The sequence below is a fragment of the Ochotona curzoniae genome, unplaced genomic scaffold (assembly GCF_017591425.1).
Source record: "Ochotona curzoniae isolate NIBS_2020 unplaced genomic scaffold, NIBS_Ocur_1.0 scaffold_3208, whole genome shotgun sequence".
NCBI classification, from domain to species: domain Eukaryota; kingdom Metazoa; phylum Chordata; class Mammalia; order Lagomorpha; family Ochotonidae; genus Ochotona; species Ochotona curzoniae.
This window is the reverse complement of record NW_024467106.1, coordinates 28867275-28889166: the sequence shown is the minus strand read 5'-3', so window position 1 is coordinate 28889166 and position 21892 is coordinate 28867275. Positions and strand designations below refer to the sequence as shown.

The window sequence follows — 21892 nt, the reverse complement described above, 5'->3', positions numbered from 1 at the left end:
CTTGCTCCAGGTCTTGCACAGGGGAGACAGGCACTCAGGCCATCTTCCACTGCTTCTTCGCAGTCTATTTTGGTGAGCTAGACTGGAAATGGAGCTGCTGGCGTATGAACCAGTGTACACATATAGGATGCTGGCACTGCAGGCAGCTTCACTCTCCATGTCACAAGGCTGGTTCCTGCATCCCAAGAGTATTAATGCACTGTATTATTAGCTGCATCTAATTCAAAATATTTTTAAACTTCAGGCTTGACAGAATAACCTAATGGCTAAAATCCTCACGTTGTATGTGCTGGAATCCCATATAAGTACTGGTTCTTGTCCTGGCTACTCCATTTCCCATCTAGCTCCCTCCTTGTGGCCTAGGAAAGCAGCAGTGGGGGATTGCCCAAAGCCTTGGGACCCTGCACCCACATAGGAGACCTGGAGGAAGTTCCTGCTCTTGGCTTCAGATTGGTTTAGCTCCAGCCATTGTGGCCAATTGGGAAGTGAACCAGTGGATGCAAGATTTTTTTGTCTCTCCTTCTCTCTGGATATCTGCCTTTCCAATAAAAATTTTTAAATGTTTAAAAATATATATTTTTAAACTTCTGAGGTTCCTTCTTGGCTATGAGTTCCTTGGAATTGTGTTGTTCAGTCTCTGAATGTTTGCAGGATTTTTCCAGCTGTCTTCCTGATATTGATTGAGTTCATTCCATCGTAGTCTGAGAGTAGACGCTATATGATTTCTTTTCAACTTCTTATGACTCAGAGTGTGTTTTGTCTTAGTGAGGGCCCCATGTGAGCTGCTGTTGAAGTCTTCTGTATATGTCAGGTATACCTAGGTGGTTACAGTGTTGTTGAGGTCAACTGTGTCCTCACTGACTTCCTGCCTGCCAGGTCTGTTCGTCTTTAAAAGAGAAGAGTTGACACCTCCAGCTACAATTGGTAGACTCAGCTCTTTGTATTTGGGTCTCCACGGTTTTTGCCTGTCATATTGTGACACTCTGCTGTTAACAATGCTTACACATTGAGGATTCTATGCCTTCTAGGAAAAGTGAGCTCTTTACCACCTTGTAATACCCTCTTCATCTTTAATAATTCTCCGATGAGCAGATGTTTGCTGTCTGAAATTAACATGTCTGCTTCTGCTTTCTTCAGGTTACAGTTAGCATGGCATAGCTTTATCTATCCCTTTATTTCAATTCAGTATGTATCTATATATTTATAGTGGGTTTCTTTTAGACAATATAGCTTTTTTATCTACACTGTCACTCTGTTTTAATTGCCATCTTTATACTGTTGGCAGGCATCTAAAATGACTTTAATATGGCTAGATTAATAGCTATCATATTTGTGACTTTTCTTTTTTATTTCTTTTATTATTATTATCATTTTATGGTATAGTTCCCTAGGTCCTGGGATTTCCTTTACCCTTTCCTCAAATCCCCTAAACCCCACTGAGTTCCCCTGTATTATTACTATAGTATAGTTCTTGTTACACAGTCATATGTCCATCATTGCGGGCACGAACAATAGCAGAGAGTCCAGCTTCCTAAGATCAAGATATAGTAAACAGTTTCATTGGGAGTCTATCTTTGATCTGAAAGTAGAGGTGCACACTGCATTGTAACCTCATATCTGGATATGATAATCTCCATTACACAGTTACTATACACTACAAAATCAACAACAGGAAGAGAAAAAGAAATTTGCAGCACCATGAAGTTAAATAGCATGCTACTGAAACCAGTGTGTTGCTGAATAAATGAAAAAGAAAATCCAGAAGCTTCTTGAAGAAAATGATGCTACTATATGATCTATGAGTCAGTAAAAACTTTAATAATAGAGTTTTGAAGAGATGAGACTAAAAAAAAATCAAAATCCATGGAATAGTTTCTGCTGATCTATGTTGGTGAAATACATCTCCTGTAGGTAACAAATAGATGAGTTTTGTTTTTTAATCTAGCCTACTAATCCTATGACGTTTGATTGATGAGTTTAAGCCATTTATATTCAGAGTTAATATGAATAGGTGGTAATTTGATCCGGTCATTTTAGGAATGGGTTGTTCATTGATTTAGTCTTCTGTTGTCATTTTACTGGGATGTTCTTCCCGTTTGCCTTTGTTTTTGGTAGGTGCTATTCCTCTTCTCAAAAGAATATCTTGAAGTATCATTTGTGGGGCAGATTTGGAAAAGAGGCATATTCTTTTAACTTTTCTTTACTGTGGAAGAATTTTATTTCACTTTCAAAGACAAAGGAAAGCTTTGCTGGGTATGTTATCCTGGGCCAACAATTTTTTACTTTTAGAACCAGGAATATGTCACTCCATTCTCTTCTGGTCTGTAGAGTTTGCTGTGAGAGGTCTCCTGTGAATTTATCTGGCATTCCTCTGTATGTAATTGTTTTGTTTTGTTTTTCACATGCACATTTAAGAATTGTTTCCTTATGTTCGATTGAAGAGAGCTTGATTATCATGTGTCATTGTGAAGATTGCTTTTGTTCAACCCTGTTGGGAGTGCTGTGCCTTTCCTGGATGTTGTTTCCCAATTCTTTCTCTAGATTAGGGAAATTTTCCCTTATTATTTCATTAAATACATTTTTAAATCCAGCTTCTCTTTCTGCACCTCTGGAACTCCCATAACTCTTATATTTGGCCTTTTAATAGTGTTTTTCATTTCTTGACTACTTTTTTTTTTTTTAGCTTGACTCAGTTTTGCTTGCAGCTTCTCCCCCACCCCCCTGTCCAATGACAGGAAATATCTTCCAATTCTGAGAGTCTTTCTTAGGCTTCATTCATTCTATTTTGGAGACTCTCCATTATACTTTTAATTTGTTCCACTGTATTCTTTATTTCTGATATATATCAGCTTTCATTTGACTCATTTCTAGTGTGACATATTCCTTAAATTCCTTGAACTCCTGTACTATGTGTTTCTCACTGTTGATAAGAAGCTTTATAACAAGTGTTTTTGAATTCTGTATTCCCCATTTTCTCAATGTCTTCCTCAGTGAACTCTGAGGTTGGCAAAAGGCCTTTGCTTCCTTGCAGAGGGGTCTTCAGTAATATTCGTTGTGCCTGTGTCTCTTCTTTTACTCTTGGTCATTGTACTTCTGATTATCAGATTCTTCTCCTTGGGATAGATTTCTAAGGTGTATCACCCGCATGTCTACAATTCGATTTTACTTATTGTGGTTGGTATATGACTCTTTGTTTTCAGTCACTTGTGCCACTCTCTCCAGCGATTTCCAGGTCTGTGTTCTTATGTTATGCTTCTACCATGGTCTCTGTAGCCCCAGCTCCTGGCTCTCCACTCTGCCTGCTGTGATACCATGCTGAGGCTATACCGTTACCTGTGCAACCTTTCTTCCACTTCTGATTGAAGTGATTCCCAATTTAGGGATACACCAGGAGTCCTATATTGCTAGGTTGTTGGTGGTGTTGATCTTGCCAGAACCAGTTGACTGTTAGTAAGTCTGAGAGCCACACGGACCTATTTTGACCCATACAAGGCTGAAGTCAGTATTGTCCCTGTGGTACCAGTGCAATGCAATGAACTCAGTGAGCTTACTCCCAGCTCAGTGTATGTGTAACTCACTATTGTCCCTGCAGTCTTAAAGTTTTTGCCACACTATACAAAATGGCACATGATGTGCCGCTGCTAGAATTCTTGATCTGCTGGCCATCAAGTCTAAGGGCTACCTGGACCTATCTTGAGCAGAACCTATAGGATGCCACATTGTTGCAGTTCACTGAGCCAGAAATGAGTATACTCCCAGCACAGTCCTGTCCCATAATCTTTGTCTCCCTACACAAAATGTCACCCAATTTGGCTGTAGGGGGTCAATCTGGGCTGTGAAATCCACCTTGTTCCTGAACCACCCGACTGGGGCTACCATTCTGTCTCTACTGGTCAAGTCAAACAGACCAGCAAGATGAGCAGTTCTTTGTCCAAGTTCGCCACCTGAGCGCCTATCGAATGCCCCATTCCCACGTTGTTGCTGCTGGAGTTCCGGCTGCTGGTGGTGCAGTTCAGATCGCCACTCACTGATTGCCACTAGTGTACTGGTCACAGCTGCACCACACCTGTGGTGCTTTCCTGTGCCTGCCAGTCTCCAGGTGCCGCTCTGCTGTTGTTCTGTCCTCTCCTATTACCTGGAATGTGCCCTCTCTGCTTCATACTGGCTAATGTTTCTCTGTTTAAATGTGTCCTTACCCTGTTCTGCCATCTTGATTGTCCTGTGACTATTTTCTGAATGTTGTTTTTGTCCTTTATGTTTGCCTCCCATACTGTTTGTGCCATATTGTTGTGTTTTTTTTTTCATGAGCATTTATGTATCATTCTACCATTTTATTTCTTATCAAATGTACCTCCTTTTTTAGAGTGTGGCTTTGCCCTAGAGTTTGCAATATTCATTTAAAATGGATCAAAGTCCTTATATTAACAATGATTCTTCTAATCCAACTCCTTCTTCCTGTGCTTGTATCACAGTCATGTATTTCACTTAGAGGTAAGTGTACATAAATACATTGCTGCTGTCATTATTTTAAAAATTTTAAAGACTTAAATTGAAAAGGCAGAGTTACAGAGAAATAAGGAGAGAGAAATCTTCCATCTGCTGGTTCACTCCCCAAATGGCTGAAATGGCCAAATCTGGGCCAGCTGAAGCCAGGGGATCCAGGAGTTTCTTTCAGGTCTCCCACACAGGTACAGGGTACCAAGGATTGGGACAGCCTCTGCTGCTTTCCCAGGCCGTAAAGAAGTTGGATCTGAAGTGGAGCAGCCAGGACTTGAACTGGTGTCCATATGGGCTGCTGCCATCGCAGACAGAGGCATGTGATGCTAAGCCACTGTGCCAACCCCTTGAACAAATAGATCTATGAGATCTATTAAGAATAAGAGAAATGAAAGTGTTTAATATTACCTTTGTTTTTCTCATTCTCTGATGTTCTTCCTTTGTCTACATAGATCCCTTGTACTATCCCTCCCAAGGCAGAAGTGCTGGTACCATGTTATTCTTGCCTGAGCATCCATTTTGTTCTCCACTTTGGACAGGTGGTTGCACAGAGGGAAGAATGCTATTGATGGCATTCCTCTCCACGTTTCACTCCTTCTTGCCCACATGCTGGAGGTCATGCTTACTTTTATTCCCTGTAGGTGGGTACCTCTCCTCCTCTGGCTCCTTTCAGGATGTCTCTCTCTTTGCCTTTCCAGAGTTTGGGTGTGATATGCCTATATATGCCTATATGTTCCCCACTTGATGCTCTCAGAGCTTCCTGGGTCGGTGGTTTGTGTTTGACATTAGTCAGGAGTGGCAGTCACCTCTGCTTCAGGTATTATTGCTGTCTGTTCTCTCCTTCTGATATCCCATTACAAGTGTGTTACAACTTTGCCAGTTGGTCCACAACTCTTGGATGTTTCTGTTGTGAATTTGCCCCTTGGCTCTTTAGTTCAGGCAGCTCTTGCTGTCACATCCTAGAGCTCCAAGATCCTGACTCCACTAGATACAGTCATTAATGAACCCATCAAGACGTTTCCCCCCTGTTGGTAATGTTTTTGATCTCTGGCGTTTCTTTTTGGTTCTTTCTTGGAATTTTCATCTTTCTGTTTGTATTGGCCATCTGTTCTTGTATTTTGTCTATTTCCCCCATTAAAGCTCTTGGCATAGTACTCATAGTTGCTTCAAATTCCTGCTCTGATAATTCCAACATTCCTGCCATAACTGACTCTGCTTCTGGTGCTTGTTCAGTCTCTTTAAACTGTGCATGCATTCTTTGGCTGGTTTATTCTTGGTCTTTGCTTTCAAGTATCACTTAGAGTTTTGTTGTCATTGTTGTTGGAAGGTTGGATCTGATATCCTAGGAACTCCGATACGTGGGCCCTTCAGTAAGCACAGGGCAAGATGCATGGGTATGCCTTGGGGTCAGTGCAGGCTGCCTGTAGCCCCATGAGAAGATCTCTGTCTCTGGTGAGCCTGTACCTCACCTGTACCTGGTTTTCCCCTTCAAAAAGGACAGGATGACTAGAGGGCAGTGGGACTGGACATTTCCCTTCACCAAGGTAGATTAATTGTGCTAAAGCTCCAGCCAGTTGGGCTCTGATAAGATAGTACCTCCTAAAGGCAGGGCTTGTGGAGAACAGGAGCTCAGCTGCACTGCAGAGTTGACTTTCCTTCTCCTCCAGCTGGAGGCATGCACAGACTCTGCCATTCACTCTGGGGGCCTGGAGCCACACCCATGGAGGCAAAACTCTTAGGTGATATGCATGTGTGGGGGAGGATGTTGAATGGAGCTTTGAACTCTGACTTGTCCCTGTGTGCCTTCAGCCGCTTGTCAGTCTCTGATCTGGTCTCCTGCGCCATTACTGGTTCTCACACTGGTTTCTGCTTGTTGGCTTCTGCTCGAGTGAATTAGGACGCACTGATTCTGTCCATCTGTCTCTCCAGTTTGGATCACCCTGTTACCTCACTTCTCTGTTGAATCGGAGACAAATTGCTGGCTTCTCATTTGTGCAGCTTTTTACCTGCTGTCAGGAGTGGCAGCTTCTCAGCTCCCAACCTGATAGATGAGAAACTGGAAGCTGTACAGCTGCTTGATGGCATTGACTCCTTTGCATGCTAGGAGGTTTAGGGACTGTTTCTCTAACCACAGATTGGGAAACAGCAAGCGGGAGAGGTGAGTGTTCTACCTGAGGTCCCAAAGCTGCATGCCCAGTACTGGGCCTCCTCACTTATCATCTGCTTCTTTCTCAGAGTGGGAAGCGCGGTTTGAAATCAGGAGGCTTGGATTCCCAGTTAATCAACTTCTTAATGCACCCCTAATTACTTATAAAAGGCAGGTCAATCCCCAGCCTGCTTATGCCTCCAAACTAGTATGTGAGTCAGGTGAGAGAGTAAATATGAGATCACCGTATATCCAAACACACAACACAGATGCACATATGTGTTTTGTATGCTCGTGTCTGGAACATAGTGTTGACATAGGGTTCCTCCTGTGACCTCGGTTCTTTTCTAGACTCATCTCTGCCAAGGCTTTTTTTTTTTTTTTTGGACTGACTTTCTTATAAGTTTGTTTGTTTTAAAAGCAAAAGCCCTCTTTGTGCATCAGATTACTAGTTTTGAAGGGAGGACCCCTCTTTTTAAGTTAACAGATGCACTGGACTTCCCAATAGTGTGTGTGGTGGAGAGTCCATCTCCCTTGCTCCAGGGTGGGCATCTGCTGCAGAGAGAGGTGATGCGAGCTGACGTTTCCTGGTAGTCAGCTGTTGTGACATGGCCATTGGAGTTGTCACTTTGCTAGGTGTGGTTCACAACCAGCCAGACCCACTGAGACGTGGGTCTCCCTAGACCCTGAAAACTCCCTGGAGCCTCAAAGGAGCCTATCACCATGGGGGTGTCCTGGGTGATGAAACACATCCTCTTAGGATTCTCCAAAAACCTCAAGCTGACCCTCACCACCCACAGGTGGAGGTTCTAGATGCTGACTTGCCAAGGCTTCTAGGGAGCTATTGCTGCATACCTCTGACCTTGACCTCAGTCTTGCACATCTGCCCAGCAGGACTCCAGGTACAGGTTCCTGAGTCATCCAGGAAGGCAGCCACTGCTTTCACTCAGGACGCTCAAGAAGAGTTAGCTTTCCCCTTCTTAACCATCATTACTCAGAAACTGTCAGGGCTGCTGGAGACAAAAGGAGAAATGCTTGGTAATCAAAGAAGCCAGTCCATTCTCTGGAGAGATAGCAAGTCTTCTAAAACTCCCAGACCTGCATTCCTTTGAAGGGCTTAATTTATAATTTGTCAAGCCTAGTGTATGTGGCCTTAATTTATATTAGTTTAATGATATTTCTTAAAAGCATTTTTTCTTGTCTCAGTTTTAAGATCTAAGAATTCTCTTAACTTGTTCTCAAGTTCAGAGTTCATAGATATTTAGAGGTGCATGGGTCTCAACATTCATTTCATTGAAGCAGTTTCTTTTAGGAGAGGTCAGCTGAGGACATGAGTGGTCACCTGACTTGCCCGAGCACACACTGTAGCCAGATAGAGGAAGAGCTGGGGCCAGCAGCTCAGTCTCCTGACTTGGAGCCTAGCGATTTTTCCATGATGCTGTGTATATGATTTTTGAAAAATTATACTGAAAATAAATCATCCACTTTTTTCCCTTTTTACTATATTTGATTTATCAAATAAAAACAAATCTGTAATGAACAGACTGCCATTAAATATCATTAATATAATTTTCCCTGGTTAAGCGATTGGTTTCAATATGATTTCTGCATGAGAAATTCACATTAGTCATTCTAACCTCCCTTGATAACAGAACATTCCATCTTCAATGAAACAAGTGTCTCTAGGCCAAGGTTTACAGATGTGACTCCATTCCAGCTAGGAAAACTGTCTGCTGAATGGTCGTTAGGATTGCTGGGGAGCTGGGTGTCAGTTTAGGCCCGTCTCACCTGGAATGCATAAGCTGCCTTGGGACTGAATAGTGCCGCACTGTAACCACTCCAAGCAGGCCTCCCTGGCACCTCACTGCCTCCTCTGCACCCCTTGTCTCCCGCAGGAGTGAAGTGCAGCCAGTGGTCCGAGGAGGCTTCCATGGTGTTCCGGAATCATGTGGAGAAGAAACCTCTGGTGGCCTTGGTGCAGACGGTCATTGAACACACTCACCCTTGGGACCGGAAAGTGGTGGTTTATTTGGTAGACACATCGCTGCCAGACACTGACGTCTGGATTCATGATTTTATGTCAGAGTATCTGGTAGAGCTTGCAAAAGTTAATTAATCACTGCTTCCGAGACCTTGACAACTAATTTAGATTTTTTTTTTTTTTTAGCAATAACAAAATGTGGTAGGCTTTAAAAAAATCTTATTTCTGCTACATGGCTCTAATTGCTGTGGGAGATTGCAAAAAAATATGCTATGTTTGATGAAAGATATTTAACAAGTTTTGTTTTAACAAAGTTGGCTTTTCAAAAAAAATTGCACTTGAATTATTACTATAATATTAGAATAAAATGTTTATCATATAAAGAACTGTGTCCCATGTAATGTCTAAGACTTTGTGACTGGGAGAAGAAAGTTTCCTTTCCTGCCAAGATTGTCTACCCCCTGATACCAGGTGCTCCTCCCATTCCCTGGTTCGTATCACAACAGGACTCTGTCCTGACCACATGGGAGCCCTAGATGAAGGCACCCCTCGAGGCTTGTAGGAGGGACAGCCAAGGTGAAGCCCTCACTGCAAATCTCAAGTGATTTCTTACACTCATAGAACACAGACTTGAGACTCTAGCCTTCCACAAACCCCTGCCCTCCTCATAGCCATGCCCCCCAACTCCAATCACCCTGGATCCCTCCATGTCCATCCAGGACTGCTGACCCTCCAGTGTAAGACTTGACCCCCCTCCTAACCTTGCTTATTAATCCCCTCCCCTCGGCCTGCAACTCCTCCCCCCCCCCCCCCCCCGAGCATTTTTGCTTGCCAGTACAGCACTGACCCACTGGGCCAACCATAAAGTTTCTCGGGGCACGGGGCTGGGGCAGCCTCACCTGCCCTTCCTGTCTCAGTACGCCTTGTAGACAGACTGTCACTAGTGCACCAATCATCCCAATGAGAACTTGAGCCCCTCAAGAGCAGGCTGGGTCTTAGCCACGCTGCCATCTCTGGAGGCCCTGGTGCATGTGTGAGGACTGGTTCTGGGGGAGGTGAGATGAGTCTTGGTGTGTAATAGCTGACAATTCCCAAGCTGTCAAGATTCCCACTGATCCCAATTTCCAGCAAGTGGGACATCATTGACAGTGCTCCCGGGGAGAGAGGTGGCTGAGTGGCTTGTGAAGCTACGTGACAGACTCCAGCAGCCTGCTGTCCATGGCAGCCCTGACTTGCTCCATGTCATTCCGCACAGGTCAGGCACGCGTGTGATTGCTATGTGGTGGGCAGATTGGCAGATGGACAAGTTATGTAAGCTACAGCAGTGGCCCAAAGGTAGGGTGGGAGGGAAGTTGAGACTAGGAGTGCAACAACAGAAATTAAGCTGAAATGCTGAAGGTGTTTTTGAAGTTTTTAGTTATAGCTCTTAGAATTCACAGCTTAGATATGGAAGAGGGGCACAAGAGTTGAGCCTCTTCTGAAGGTTCACTGAGGCTACAGCAATGATCCTGTTCAGCTTGGAAGCTTAGAAGCTTGACTTTGAGGGGCCAGTGTGGTGGTGCAGCAGGGTAAGCCACCTCTGGGGATGCTGACGTCCCGTATCTGATTTTGAGTTCAAGTCCCCATTGCTCTGCTTCCCATACAGCTCCATGCTAATGTGTCTGGGAAGACAGCAAGAGACATGGCCAAGTACATGGGACCTTGCCGCCCACATGGGACACTCAAGAGTTCTAGATCCTGGCTTCACCCTGAACTACCGTTGCAGCCAGTTGAAGAGTGACTAAGTGAATGGAAGATTTCTGTCTTTATCACTCTGCCTTTCAAACAGCTAAAGCTTATTTTTAAGATTCCGAGCATAGTGTAGGCCAGTTAGATGGCCATACGATGAAATGCATAAACTATTGGAAATAAGGAGTGAACCTTAGGGGGGAAAAACAGACTGAGCTAAAAGTTCTTAAAATCATTTGTATTTGAGAAAATCTAGGAAAAAGAAAAACAGAAAGATGAAAATAAGTGTCTGGTGTTTTCAGCTGTTCAGGTGAAACACTAAAATTATAGATCTTAAAGATTCAATATTTACCACTAAACCAAAATACCTACATCAGTGAATAATCACTTGAGATAGCGTAAAAATTGCACGACACATACATGTTTAAGTTAAATAGAACTACAAATGTTTTTATAGTGCCTTATTTCTCTAAAACAAACACACATAAACCCTCAAATTGTCTATTATTAAGGAAGAAATGGTTTCTATGTCACTATCTTGAAACTAAAGCAAATGTAGTTATTGATCTAACTATAGCACTAATCTGACATTGGGCCAGTCTGTTAGACAAGTCAATGAAACACACCTCTACTTCATACCATCTTTGAAACTCAGTTTCATGAGAACTGGAAACTCAGAGATGAGAGGGTGAGGTAGGAAGAAACTCCAGGGAAATTCCTTTGAACCCAAGAGCTCCATCTGTGTCTCCCGTGGGTTCTGGGGCCCAAGCACAGGGGCCATCTGCCTCTGCTTTCCCAGGGGCATTAGCAGGAAGCTGGATCAGAGGCAGTGCAAGATGGAGAAAGTGGTGTCCTTCTGAGGGCCAGGTTGGCTTCGGAGCGGCTGGCCCTGCTTCCAGAACCAATGGTGGTGGCACAGGTGCTGATGTTTGAAGTTGGTGAAGCTCACGTTCCTGTTGTGTGCACGTTTGGGCTGCTTCGCCCCCTCAGTCAGAATGCTCTACAAATCATCTGCAATAAGGAAATCCTGGTTCTATTGTGAAACGAGTGGCATGCACACCTGAGAACATTCTCTTACAGCTGTGAGTTACAAAAATACATTTTCACAAAAATCGAAACTCATTGGTACACTACGGTTAAATAACTGACTGACTTAGGAACTACATCACCCCAAACTTGCTAACAATCCTAAATGCGCTGTTCCCCTACGTCCACACTCATTCCACAGTCCGAGCCCTTTGTTCGTTAAAGCACTTCAGATTTGATAGGGTTTAAGTGGTTTGTTCTGGGGAACACAGTAACCTTTCACAACAGGTGCAGCGACTCTTGGGATGTTCCGTTCTCCTCTCCATGCAATGCAGCCAGCACGCATGCAAGCCCGTGTTCGCCCGGAGGATGCTGGTCAGCGCTTCTCTGCTGACCCTGGAGCTACGAAGGCTGTGCCCACTCGCGGAGGAGACGGAGGAGACGGCGCGGCATCCGCTGGCTGGCTCAGCTACCTTCACCAAAGAGGACTCTCGAGATTGAAATTCGAGACCCGGCAGGAACCAAACCCTGTCCACCTGTTTGCTAGATAACTCCACCATCGCGGAAATTCTTCCCGGTTCAGGTGGGAAAGCTGACGCCCAGCCAGGGTGCGACCCGCACTCATTCCGCTTTCTAGCCGGGCTTTCCGGCGTCACATTCGGGCAGCAGGGGTCACTCCCGGGGCAGGGACTGTGCAGGGCGCCGGCACCCCCCGAATGGGAGCCGAGAGAGGGAGGGCGCGGGCGGCGGCGGGGCGGGGCGCGGTGACAGCGCCGAGCGGGGCCCGCCCCTGGCTCCCACCCCCGGAGCCCACAGTGCCCGCCCAGCGCGGCCGCCCGGGAGCTCCTCCAGCCCCGCGCTGCGCTTGCCCCGCAGCCGCCGCCCGCGCCCGCACCGGCCCTGCCGCCCCGCGCCCGGGTAAGTCCCCTCACCCTGCATGGGTCCCCCTTGGCTTTCGCGGGGCTCCACGTCCCCCTTCCTGGCCCCAGCCATATCTGGGCAAAATATTCAGCTGTCGCCGACGTCGCCAAGAGGGACTGAGCGCGGCTCTCTCTATAAATAGCTGCCGCCTCGGGTAGCCTCCGGGGGCTAGGGTGCTTCTGTCTTGGGGTCCGGAGCCCGGCGGCCGGGTTCCTGGAGATGCAGTTAGTGCCGCCACGCGAGCCGCCCCCCCGCCGAAGCGTCCACGTTCTGGACCTCCGCGCCACAACTACTAGGGCGAAAAAGGTCCTGCGGGCTCTGTAAACGCAGCGCCTAGGGCTGGGATCCCCTCTTAACCCCAGCGCCCTCGCCCTCGCTCTATGCTCCACTGGGCGCAGGTGGCGCCCGGGCGCACACGGGCCACGGTCTCTTAGCGGACCGAGGAGTGACCTGGGTGGGAAGGGGGCGTGAATGCTCGCGTGGACCGGGTTCGCACGGCTCCCGTGGTGACAGGAAAAGTTTCTCAAAGTGGTGAGATTTGCAAGGCATCATGGTGCAGGAGTTGCGCGGTCGGGGGAGCGGGAAAGAGGCAGCAGGACCAACTGGCAGCAGGACCTTGGCAAACCGCCTCCCTTCTCTGGTCTGGGGTCCCCCATTTGTCGGAGCTGGGAAATGGAACAGTTAGGAAGGTGGTAAGACGCGGCCCCTGACAGCCGGCGCTCTCGCCACCTGTTCTCGGGCTCCTAACCTTGGAAAGTGGGAGCTGAGACACACGCTGTGTGGTAAATCTGCGTTCCCTATCCCGGATTCTGGCTTGTCCCGGAGCCAACTGGGGCCCTCAGAATAGCCTGGGCCACGTAACCCTAGAAAGTGCACCCCTGGAGTGCTTAGGGCGGGCTCCGTTGGTACCGTCATCGCCGTGGTCGGCAGCATATGACCTTCCGTTTTCCACCCAGCGACCAGTGAAGGGAGTTATGGAGCCCCTGAAAGTGACCATAGTCCACTGCCATGCCAGCCGGCCTCTGGCCTCAGTTTCTTCATCTGCACAGGGCTCCCTGGGATGCGTCTGAACCCCTAAGCTTGCGGCGCCTCTCCTTCCCCAACCCCTAGCACCCGTGGTCGCCAGGGCAGGCAGACCTGCTTCAACGCTGGCCTGGCTAGACTTGTGAGTTCTAATCACACCCCAAACGCTGAGCCCAGGCGCTGGGCCCTCAGCAGGGTCGCCCTGAGGGTCCATCTCTCTGCTCGAGGTGACGGCCATTCCGGGAGAGCAGAGACCCCTGTTCAAGGTCACAGGCAGTTAGTCGGGTTAGCAGGGCTGAGCTGCCACCAGCTTTTGCCTACTCTTTCCTGACGCTCCTTCCCCACCCGCCCCAAGACCTGGCAGGGGGCTCTCAGCACCCTGCCTGTGCCGACTCTTCTGAGCACCAGAACTGACCCTTACTCAGACAACAGAGCCCCCATCCTAAAGCTTGGTTCTTTTCTGTTCTTGACTTTCTGCCAATGTGGTTTCTCTAAGGCTGCCTGAAAGCTTGACAGATAAAAAGGATGAAGGGGAAGTGGGGCAGGACAGTGTGAGCCCCCATCATGGGAGTCTCTGGGGCTGGGGTGCACATTCCTCAGGACACAGACACGATGGCTAGTAGCCCTTGAGCTGCTCAGGGGCCTCAGAGGAAAGCCAGTGTCCTCTAAAAATAGCTGCGCCCCACCTTATCAGAGCCTCACACCTTCTCCCTGCAGCCGCCTGGATATAGAAAGTAGTGGGAGTGGGTGGTGCCAGCTCTGTGCAGTGGCCCTGGGGACACAGCTCCCACTCTGAGTTGGCCGGGGGAAGGACAAGATGAGCTCTGGAGGCCCCAGAATGAAAGGGTGCCTGGTCTTCTCCTGTGGATGATGTCCCAGGGTCAGGATGAAACTCAGGGCCCTCCCGGAAAGAGGAATCAGAGCAGGGCTGGGTGAAAGGGATTAGGAGGGAGCCCAGGCACTTGTGGGGTGGCGGTGGTGGGTTGTGGGTTAGGAGAGACCGTCAGAATCAACCAGGGGCACGGGTGACTCGGCTAGGATACTGCAGAAAGACCTGTCAGAGACCCAGCCTGTCGATCTGAGCTTCAGTTTTCTTCTCTGCACAATAGGGCTACCAAGTACTTGTTTCATACCAGTTGCTGGGGTGGGAGGGGGGTGTGTTTCATTGAAATGGCAGAAAAGGAAAGCTGCCAGGACCAGAGTCTGGGCTACTGTTAGTGGTGAGGAGGACCAGAAGGAGGAGAAAGAACTTAAGACTCTGCAAAAACTGACAAGAAAGGCATGGACAGGAAGGGTTGGCAGCTGGGGGCTGGCACAGAGGGGGGCAGGTGCTTCTGGGATGGACAGAGCCAGAGGAAAAAACAAAAAGGTTCAAGAGTACCTGAGTGCTGTGCCCATGGCCAGGCTGTGCAGGAAGGGAGTTGGGAGGATCCTCCATCCTTAACCCCAGCCCTGCCCCCTTTCCCTGCAGCCCCCAGGTAAGCCAAAAAAAAAAAAAAAAAAAAGAATGAATGAATGAGTTAACACTTTGCAGGTCCTTGCTCAGACCTCTGGCACTTGTGGGTTTGCAAAGGGGCATGGCGATGGGCCATGGTGGGTGGTTCGACCCTGCCAACCTTGGCTTGCTTGTATCTGAGATGACGTTATCTGTGGATGATGCCTGCAGAGCTCAGTCATGGTGGCCTTTTCCCGTCAGTGTTGTGATGTTTTTTTGGTCTTGCTAATGGACCGACAACTGCTGCCAGCCTTTCTAAAGCAGCTAATTCACTTAAAACCAGAGCCCCAAACAGATCAATTATTGGGCTGCTGGAAGCTGTCACCCATTGAAAGTCACAGCCTCAATCTTCAGGCCAGAGCCCAGTCCTGGGGCTTCTTCCTCTCTCTTGTTAATTACAATAGATCCTGACTTTGTGCTCTTCAGGATCATAATTAGCTCATTGGAGTCAACCTGGGACACATTCTGGAAGGTTCTGGGAGATTTTCTGGGTATTGGGAGGTATCGGGCTTGTGACTTCACCTCAAAAACAAAATCAAGCTCAAGCATTTCTTTTGTCTCTCCTTCTCTTGTATTCTTTTGTTTTCCACGGGCTGGACAGTGCCCAGGCAGAGAAGACAGCTGTCTTCCCCCACCAGTCCCTGTCACTCCTTCTTGGGGTCCCCAGCCTCCACTCACTCTGGGGCTCCCAGGGTTGCCATTTCCACAGATGAGTCCGATGGCCAATGAGGCAGGATCCCTGGTGTTTGCTCCATGTACAGAGGGACTGAGATGTCAAGCCTCCCTTAGGCTTCTTCATGGTCCCTCTGTCTTCTGCCCCTTCACTAAGTATAGCGTAATGTTCTCTTTCTTCCCCCACAGTCTCGTTTGTTCCCCTTGGGGTCCAGTGCAGTCCCCTGTCCTCAGTGCTAAGCATTGTGACCTCCTGCCTGTTGGACAAATGCCCTGGGACGTCTCAAAGCCTCTTCCTCCCATGCTCCCAGTCTTGGCCACCCTCAGGACCCTCGGGATCAAGCCATCTTGATGCCATCCCACTCCTGGGGTCCTGGCATGACCTGCCTTAAGGTCTCTTACAGTGGCTTCTGTCCCCATTTTTCCCGCTGAGGACTATGTAGTGCCTGATTCCAAATCAGGCACATTTCCCCTGCCTATTCCCTGCCATTTCTTCTGCTCCAATGCTGTTTCTGTGCTCCTCCCAGCCAGAACTTGCTGTCTTCCTTCAGAGCAGAGCCCCCTGTGGCCCCATGCACCCTGACCCCAGAGTAGCCATAATTCTGAATGTGCTCATCTGCTGGTGTCTACGCATCTCTGGCCAGACTGAGGGACAGGGGACAGGGTTTGCAGTTCCTTTAGTTCTGCTTCCCCAGCTGTCCATGGGGACAGCTCAACACAAATCAAACACCGTAGGAGTTAGTGACTGGCTGACAGTAGCATGAATGAAAGAATGAATGAGTAAAAAATAAGGAAATGTAAGTGTGTGCTGACCACACTGGTCATGCATCACCAACCACACCATCCACAGCATGTTGTTCCATCTCACCGGACCAGGGCTGGCAGTGGCAAGTAGGGGGTCAAGGGGAGTGACCCTGTGAAGGAGGCACAGCAGGTGTTCTCACCCCTCATCACCCCCTATACAACAGGACAGTGAACTCCAGCAAGCATTGCCCCAGGTTGTCCCGTTACAGTGCGCATTGCAGAAAATAACTGTTCTCCGGAGTTTGATCACCTTGAGAATCGAGAGTTTTTATGGGCCAGGCTGGAGCCCCTCCAGCCTCTGTGTGCATTGGTGTCCCTGGGTATCTTTTTAAAAATGCAGATTCTGGTTGAGCAGGCACGGGATAGGGGCTGGAGGTTCTGAATGTTTAATAAGCTCCTGGCTTCCAACAAGCATGTTCACTAAAGAGCCTAAGAATTTCTAAGAAGCCCCATGACAACAGAGACTTTGGCTCTGATCCAGCAGGTACCACTCCAGTGAGGGCCACCTGTCACAGAGATCCCGCTGGCCCCTACCAGTGTCCCCCGACATCTACAGCTGAATGCACTGACATTAGCACATGCTTCCAAGCTCGGCATCTACAAGCATACACTGGACACCTGGCCAGGGCTCGCAGAGGAACCTGAGACATCTATGGTTGCAAGATAGCAAAGTCCCATGGGAGCATGGAAACCGAAGGCGGGCGAGAGGGGCACGTGAAGACAGACCAGGTCCATGCCAGCTTGGGAAGGTGTGAGAGCTCAGGCAGGTACAACGATGCTTATGGCTTTTCTGATATTCAGCTTACATCATTGACATGATCTGACATGATTTCAATGTGTACATGTGTCACAACTGGTAAGGATAGAAATGTTGTAGATGGAATGGAAGCCTGGAAGGCTGAATGTAAGCTCTTTGAAGAGCTGATGAGAACTGTGGAGACTTACTCTGGAAAAATGACTGCCTCCCAACCCGTGGTGGTTGACTGGGCGCGGGCCTGCCTCAGAAGCCTGTATTCAAAGGCTCAGCTAAAGAGGTTAAGGAGAGGAAGTCACCCCAACATCCAGGTGAAGAGAACTATATTTGCATATTCAAGTCAGCTCCAGCAGACTGTATGGGGAGAGAGGTTGTCACACCCCGGTGCTCCTTGACTCCCAGTCACCAGCTGTAGCTCTTCTGGATGTTTGAACCAGCAGCTGGAAGATCTCTGTATCTCTGACTCTCTTTCTTGCTAATGAAATGAAAATAAACAATTGATCTCCAATCAGTTTTGGGATGAGTCGTGGTAGCCAAGGGGGAAAGGGAGCCGAGGTGAAAAGGAGGAATGCCAGTCGTTCTGGAGAGAAGACTCTTTCCCTAGCCCTGGTCCTCAGTGTATTGTCATGATAGAACATTGGAAAGGACAGCCCAACATGATGGTTAGGACCTTGATGCCACCTGCAGTGCTAGCATCCCATATGAGTGCCAGTTTGAGTTTCTGTTACTCCATTTCTGATCCCACTTCCTGCTAATACATCTGGGAAAGCAAAAATGATGCAAGTCCTTGGGCCCCTGCACCCATATAGAAGACCTGGATGGAACTCTTGGCTTCAGCTTGGCCCAACTCCAGTGGCTGAAGCCCTTTGGGACATGAATTTACAGATGGCATCTATCCCTCTGCCTCTCTCTCAAACTCTACCTTTTTAAATACGTGAAATGAATTTTTTTTAAAGAAACATGGCCCTTGCAGAGCACCTGCCAGGTGTAAGCCATGTGATTTCAGGTAGCTTGTTGCCCTTCTGTGCTTCAGTTTCCCCCCAAATAGGCATGTTGGGATTTCAGTTGCTCCATCTGTCAGGTATAATTTCCATAGGGATTAAATAAGTCTCTATATGCAAACTGTGCAGTGTCCAGGACATTGGTAGCACTATGTAAGTGTGAGCAATTACAGTGTGGGGCAGGAAGCCTGGAATAGCAACAACCTATGCCAGTTGTCAACATGGATTCAGATCCATATTCCACCACTTAACCCTGTGTCTTTGGCCAGTGTTCTAGGCCACCCACTGTCTCCCAGCCCTGTCCACCTGAAACCTCAGGAGGTGAGCTTTGGAAATAGGGTTCTGGCAGATGTGATAGCTAAGATGAGGAGCTGATGGATTAAGAGTAAGTTCTAAAGCCAGTGACTGGTGCCCCAATAAGATAAGTAGACATGCTCAGGACAGAAAGTGATGCAGCCAGTCTACAAGCCAGGAGCACCGGGCTGCCCATGGTCAGCAGGAGCTGCAAGAGAACCATGCTTCTGGGCCTTAACAAGGATCTGGTGAGGCCAGCCCCTGGCCTTCAGATGTGCAGCACAAGTGGGGATAGTACATGCTGCTACCATGTGAAGTCCCCCAGTGTATGGAGACTTGTCATCGCCATTCTAGGAAGCTAGTGGAGGCAAGTTATGTCATGTTAGTACCACCCATAAAATGGGGTAATAACATTATGGACTTCACAGCTATAAGATATGTGTGAAATTTTCCATGCCAAGAGTTGAGAATTATGCTTGGATGCAGTGAGGGGTCAGGTTAGCCTCAACGATAGCATCTAGCTTATTACATTTTATGCTGTGCTCTAGGTCCCCAGTGTCCTGCACATCAACATGGTTCCTGTTTTTCTTCTGATACCTATTAGAACCAGAGAATTTGTGTGTGCTTCTTTGTCCAATTCAGTGAATAACCAAGTAAGGTAAATTCCCAGAAGAGGAGTTGCTGAGTCAAAGGGAGTGTGCACTTTGAAAGATATGGCTTAGCTTGCCCCAAAGAGGCTAGCTCTTGTAGACTTGTTCTGTGCGAGAATGTTTGCCTTCCCCACCTCTTATGACCACAGAGCCTCTTCACACTTTCTCACCTCTGACTGGTGGATGAGAATTAAAATAGCATTCCCAATTTGCTCTCCTGTAATGATATATTTCAATATCTACTCATGCATAAGTCCGTTCATCATTTGCGTTTTTGTATGAATTACCTATTTCTTTCCTCTTCCAATATCTTATTAAAGATATTAAGCTTATTAAAAACATTAAAGATTATTAAGCTAAAACTAGAAGAGTTCCTAAAAAGGAACTCTTTTTTAAATAAATTAGCCTTTTGTTCAATGCAGTATTTCTTCCAATGTGATATTTGTCTTTTGGCCTTGCGCAGGCTAATTTCCATACTGACTTTTCAGAAAATGTGATTTGAAGAACCCCACCTTTTCAAACAAAAGATTTATTTATTTGAAAAGCAGAGTTAGAGGGAGAGGCACAGAGAGATCTTCCATCTGCTGGTTTACTCCCCAAATGGTCGCAAAGGCCAGGACTAGGCCAGAATGAAGTCAGGAGCCCAGAGCTGCTTCTAGGTCTCCCATGTGGGTGGCAGGGGCCCACTCGCCTAGACCATCTTCTGCTGTTTTCCCAGGCACATTAGCAGGGAGGTGGATTGGAAATGGAGCAGCTGGGACTCAAACTGGTATCCATATGGGATGTTAGCACTAGAGGTGGGCGGTGGCTCAATCCACTGTACATGATGCTGGCCCATGACTCTACCTAGGGCTAACACCAACTGTGAGGCGAATTTATGCAGTTCATGTTTGGGAAATGAGACTCAGAAAAAATGAGTTTCACAAGCTTTCCCCCAAGTTCACTTTTTGCTCTGCCAATGCTGTTAACTTAATCAAAGCTAATACCAATGCTTCTTGTTTATTCATTCAGCAAAAAGGCTCCTGGCACCTGAGAGGTACAAGGTTTTGTGTAGGCCCCTGGGAGACAACAATGTCTGCCCTCAAGTTCCCGGCAGCCGTGAGGGCTTGGAGTGTCCAATGGGACCGCATTACAAGTCTAACAGAATGCTAGTGGATTTCCTGTTTGCATTACAGTGCGTGCCTGGCTAGAGGCACTGTGCAGCTGGGAGGCAAGAGGAAAGGAGCTGAGCCTGGGGAAGGCTGAGGGTGGCCTGAGTAGCTGGGGATGCCCAGAAGAGCTGAGAAGCCACAGCATAGAATGCATTGTGGTTTGAGTCAGGTGGGCATCAGCATGCATCAGAGTCTCCTTGGGCCCTTGGGGCTTGCAGTGATCATGATTGATAATGTGGCACTAGACACACGATGCCCCCAGATGATGCAGCTTGAAAGCACGTGCACACACCTGCACTCCCCCACTCCCGCACTCCAGCCTCTCTCTCACTCTCATTTAGACCATTAGGTGACGTTGAGCCCAGGCTCTGTGGGCTCTGGGATGGGACGCAAATGCTATGTTGTGAGTATTTGATGAGTCAAATGCTATGTTGTGTGCCCCTGCCTTTCTAGTATGACTAATGGGAGAGTGAGATCAGGCAGGGAAAATAAGGGCAGGGGATGCAGGAAACATGCACGTGGCTTAGTACTCACAGAGCCTGGACTCAGAGCTCCTCTTCTCCTCCATTCAGCGGCTCTAAACCTTCCAGGGCCTTCAGCAGCAGCCCCTCTGGTGACACTGCAGCCCTCCCTAGAGAAGATCATCGGGGGTGCTGTCATCTCTGCTCCAAGGTTGGTAGTGACAGGTGCTTGTTGCCTCCTGAGTCAGCACGGTGTGTCCTGCAGTGCCCACGCGATGACACGTCTGTACCCTAGTAAGCTCTTAGATCTGGGTCTCTGCTCTCAGGAGCCACAGGTCACTTCTCTTCCCTTTTTGGGTTAGCTCAGTGCATTAGAAGTCGTAGTATGGTCGAGCTTCCTGCTCAGGTTCTAATGGGTCCTCCAGAACTCATGTCATATGCCCCTGCTGCTTGGAGATTGGGATCTTTGGGAGGTGATTGGGTTGTAAGGGAGGGACCCGCATGATGGCATCAGAAATGTTGTAAGAAGTACAGGAGAGGGTCTAACACAATGGCCCAGAGGCTAAATCCTCAACTTGCATGCATCAGGATTCCACAGGGATGCCAGTTTGTGTCCTGGCTGCTCCACTCCCCATCCAGCTCCCTGCTTGTGACCTGGGAAAGCAATAGAGGATGGCCCAAAGCCTTGGGACACTATACCCACTTGGGAGACCCAGAAGAAGCTCCTGGCTTCAGATTGGCTTAGCTCTGGCCATTGCAGCCACTTAGGAAGTGAACCAGTGAACAAAAGATCTCTCTAGCTTTCCTTCTCTCTGTAACAAAAATAAAAATAAATACATCTTAAAGAAGTAGTAGTAGCAGTAGTAGTGGAGAGATCCGAGCTAACAGCTGGCTCTGTCCCTGCAATGCTTTGGGACTCTGCAAAATCTTCTCACCAGATATGTCCTCACCCTGACCTTGAACTTCCCAGGCTCCAGAACTGTTGGAGGGAAATACTCTTCTTTGTGAATGGCTTAATCTTTGAGGTCCAGTTACAGCAAGAGAAATGGACTATGGCATGCATGCTCTTGGTCTTTCTATGGACCACCACTTGCTCTGGTCTCAGCATCTTTTAAGAGAATGGGAGTTCTCGGAGTTCACGGAGAAGCCATCCACACAGTAAATAGGCCTTGAGAACCTGCACCATCAGTCACCAGGAAATGCGCCATCAGCTGCCACAACAAAACACAATGCCTGGAGGGGGGATGCTGACACCATAGATGCTGGTGAGGTTGTGGAGCAACTACAA

General features: G+C 47.9%; 2 protein-coding genes across 2 annotated transcripts in view; both read left to right on the top strand.

The window, feature by feature from the left end:
- TDRD7 (tudor domain containing 7) overlaps positions 1-9007 on the top strand; it is a 74543-nt gene extending 65536 nt beyond the window's left edge. Inside the window, exon 17 of the mRNA XM_041004531.1 lies at positions 8539-9007. Coding sequence (XP_040860465.1) covers positions 8539-8759 — 221 coding nt within the window. The 3' untranslated portion in view covers positions 8760-9007. The remainder of the gene's footprint in view (positions 1-8538) is intronic.
- A 3210-nt stretch (positions 9008-12217) lies between these two features.
- The window catches only part of TMOD1 (tropomodulin 1), a 71569-nt gene continuing 61894 nt past the window's right edge, over positions 12218-21892 (top strand). Inside the window, exon 1 of the mRNA XM_041004583.1 lies at positions 12218-12296. The gene's annotated coding sequence lies outside the window, so the exon portion shown is untranslated. The remainder of the gene's footprint in view (positions 12297-21892) is intronic.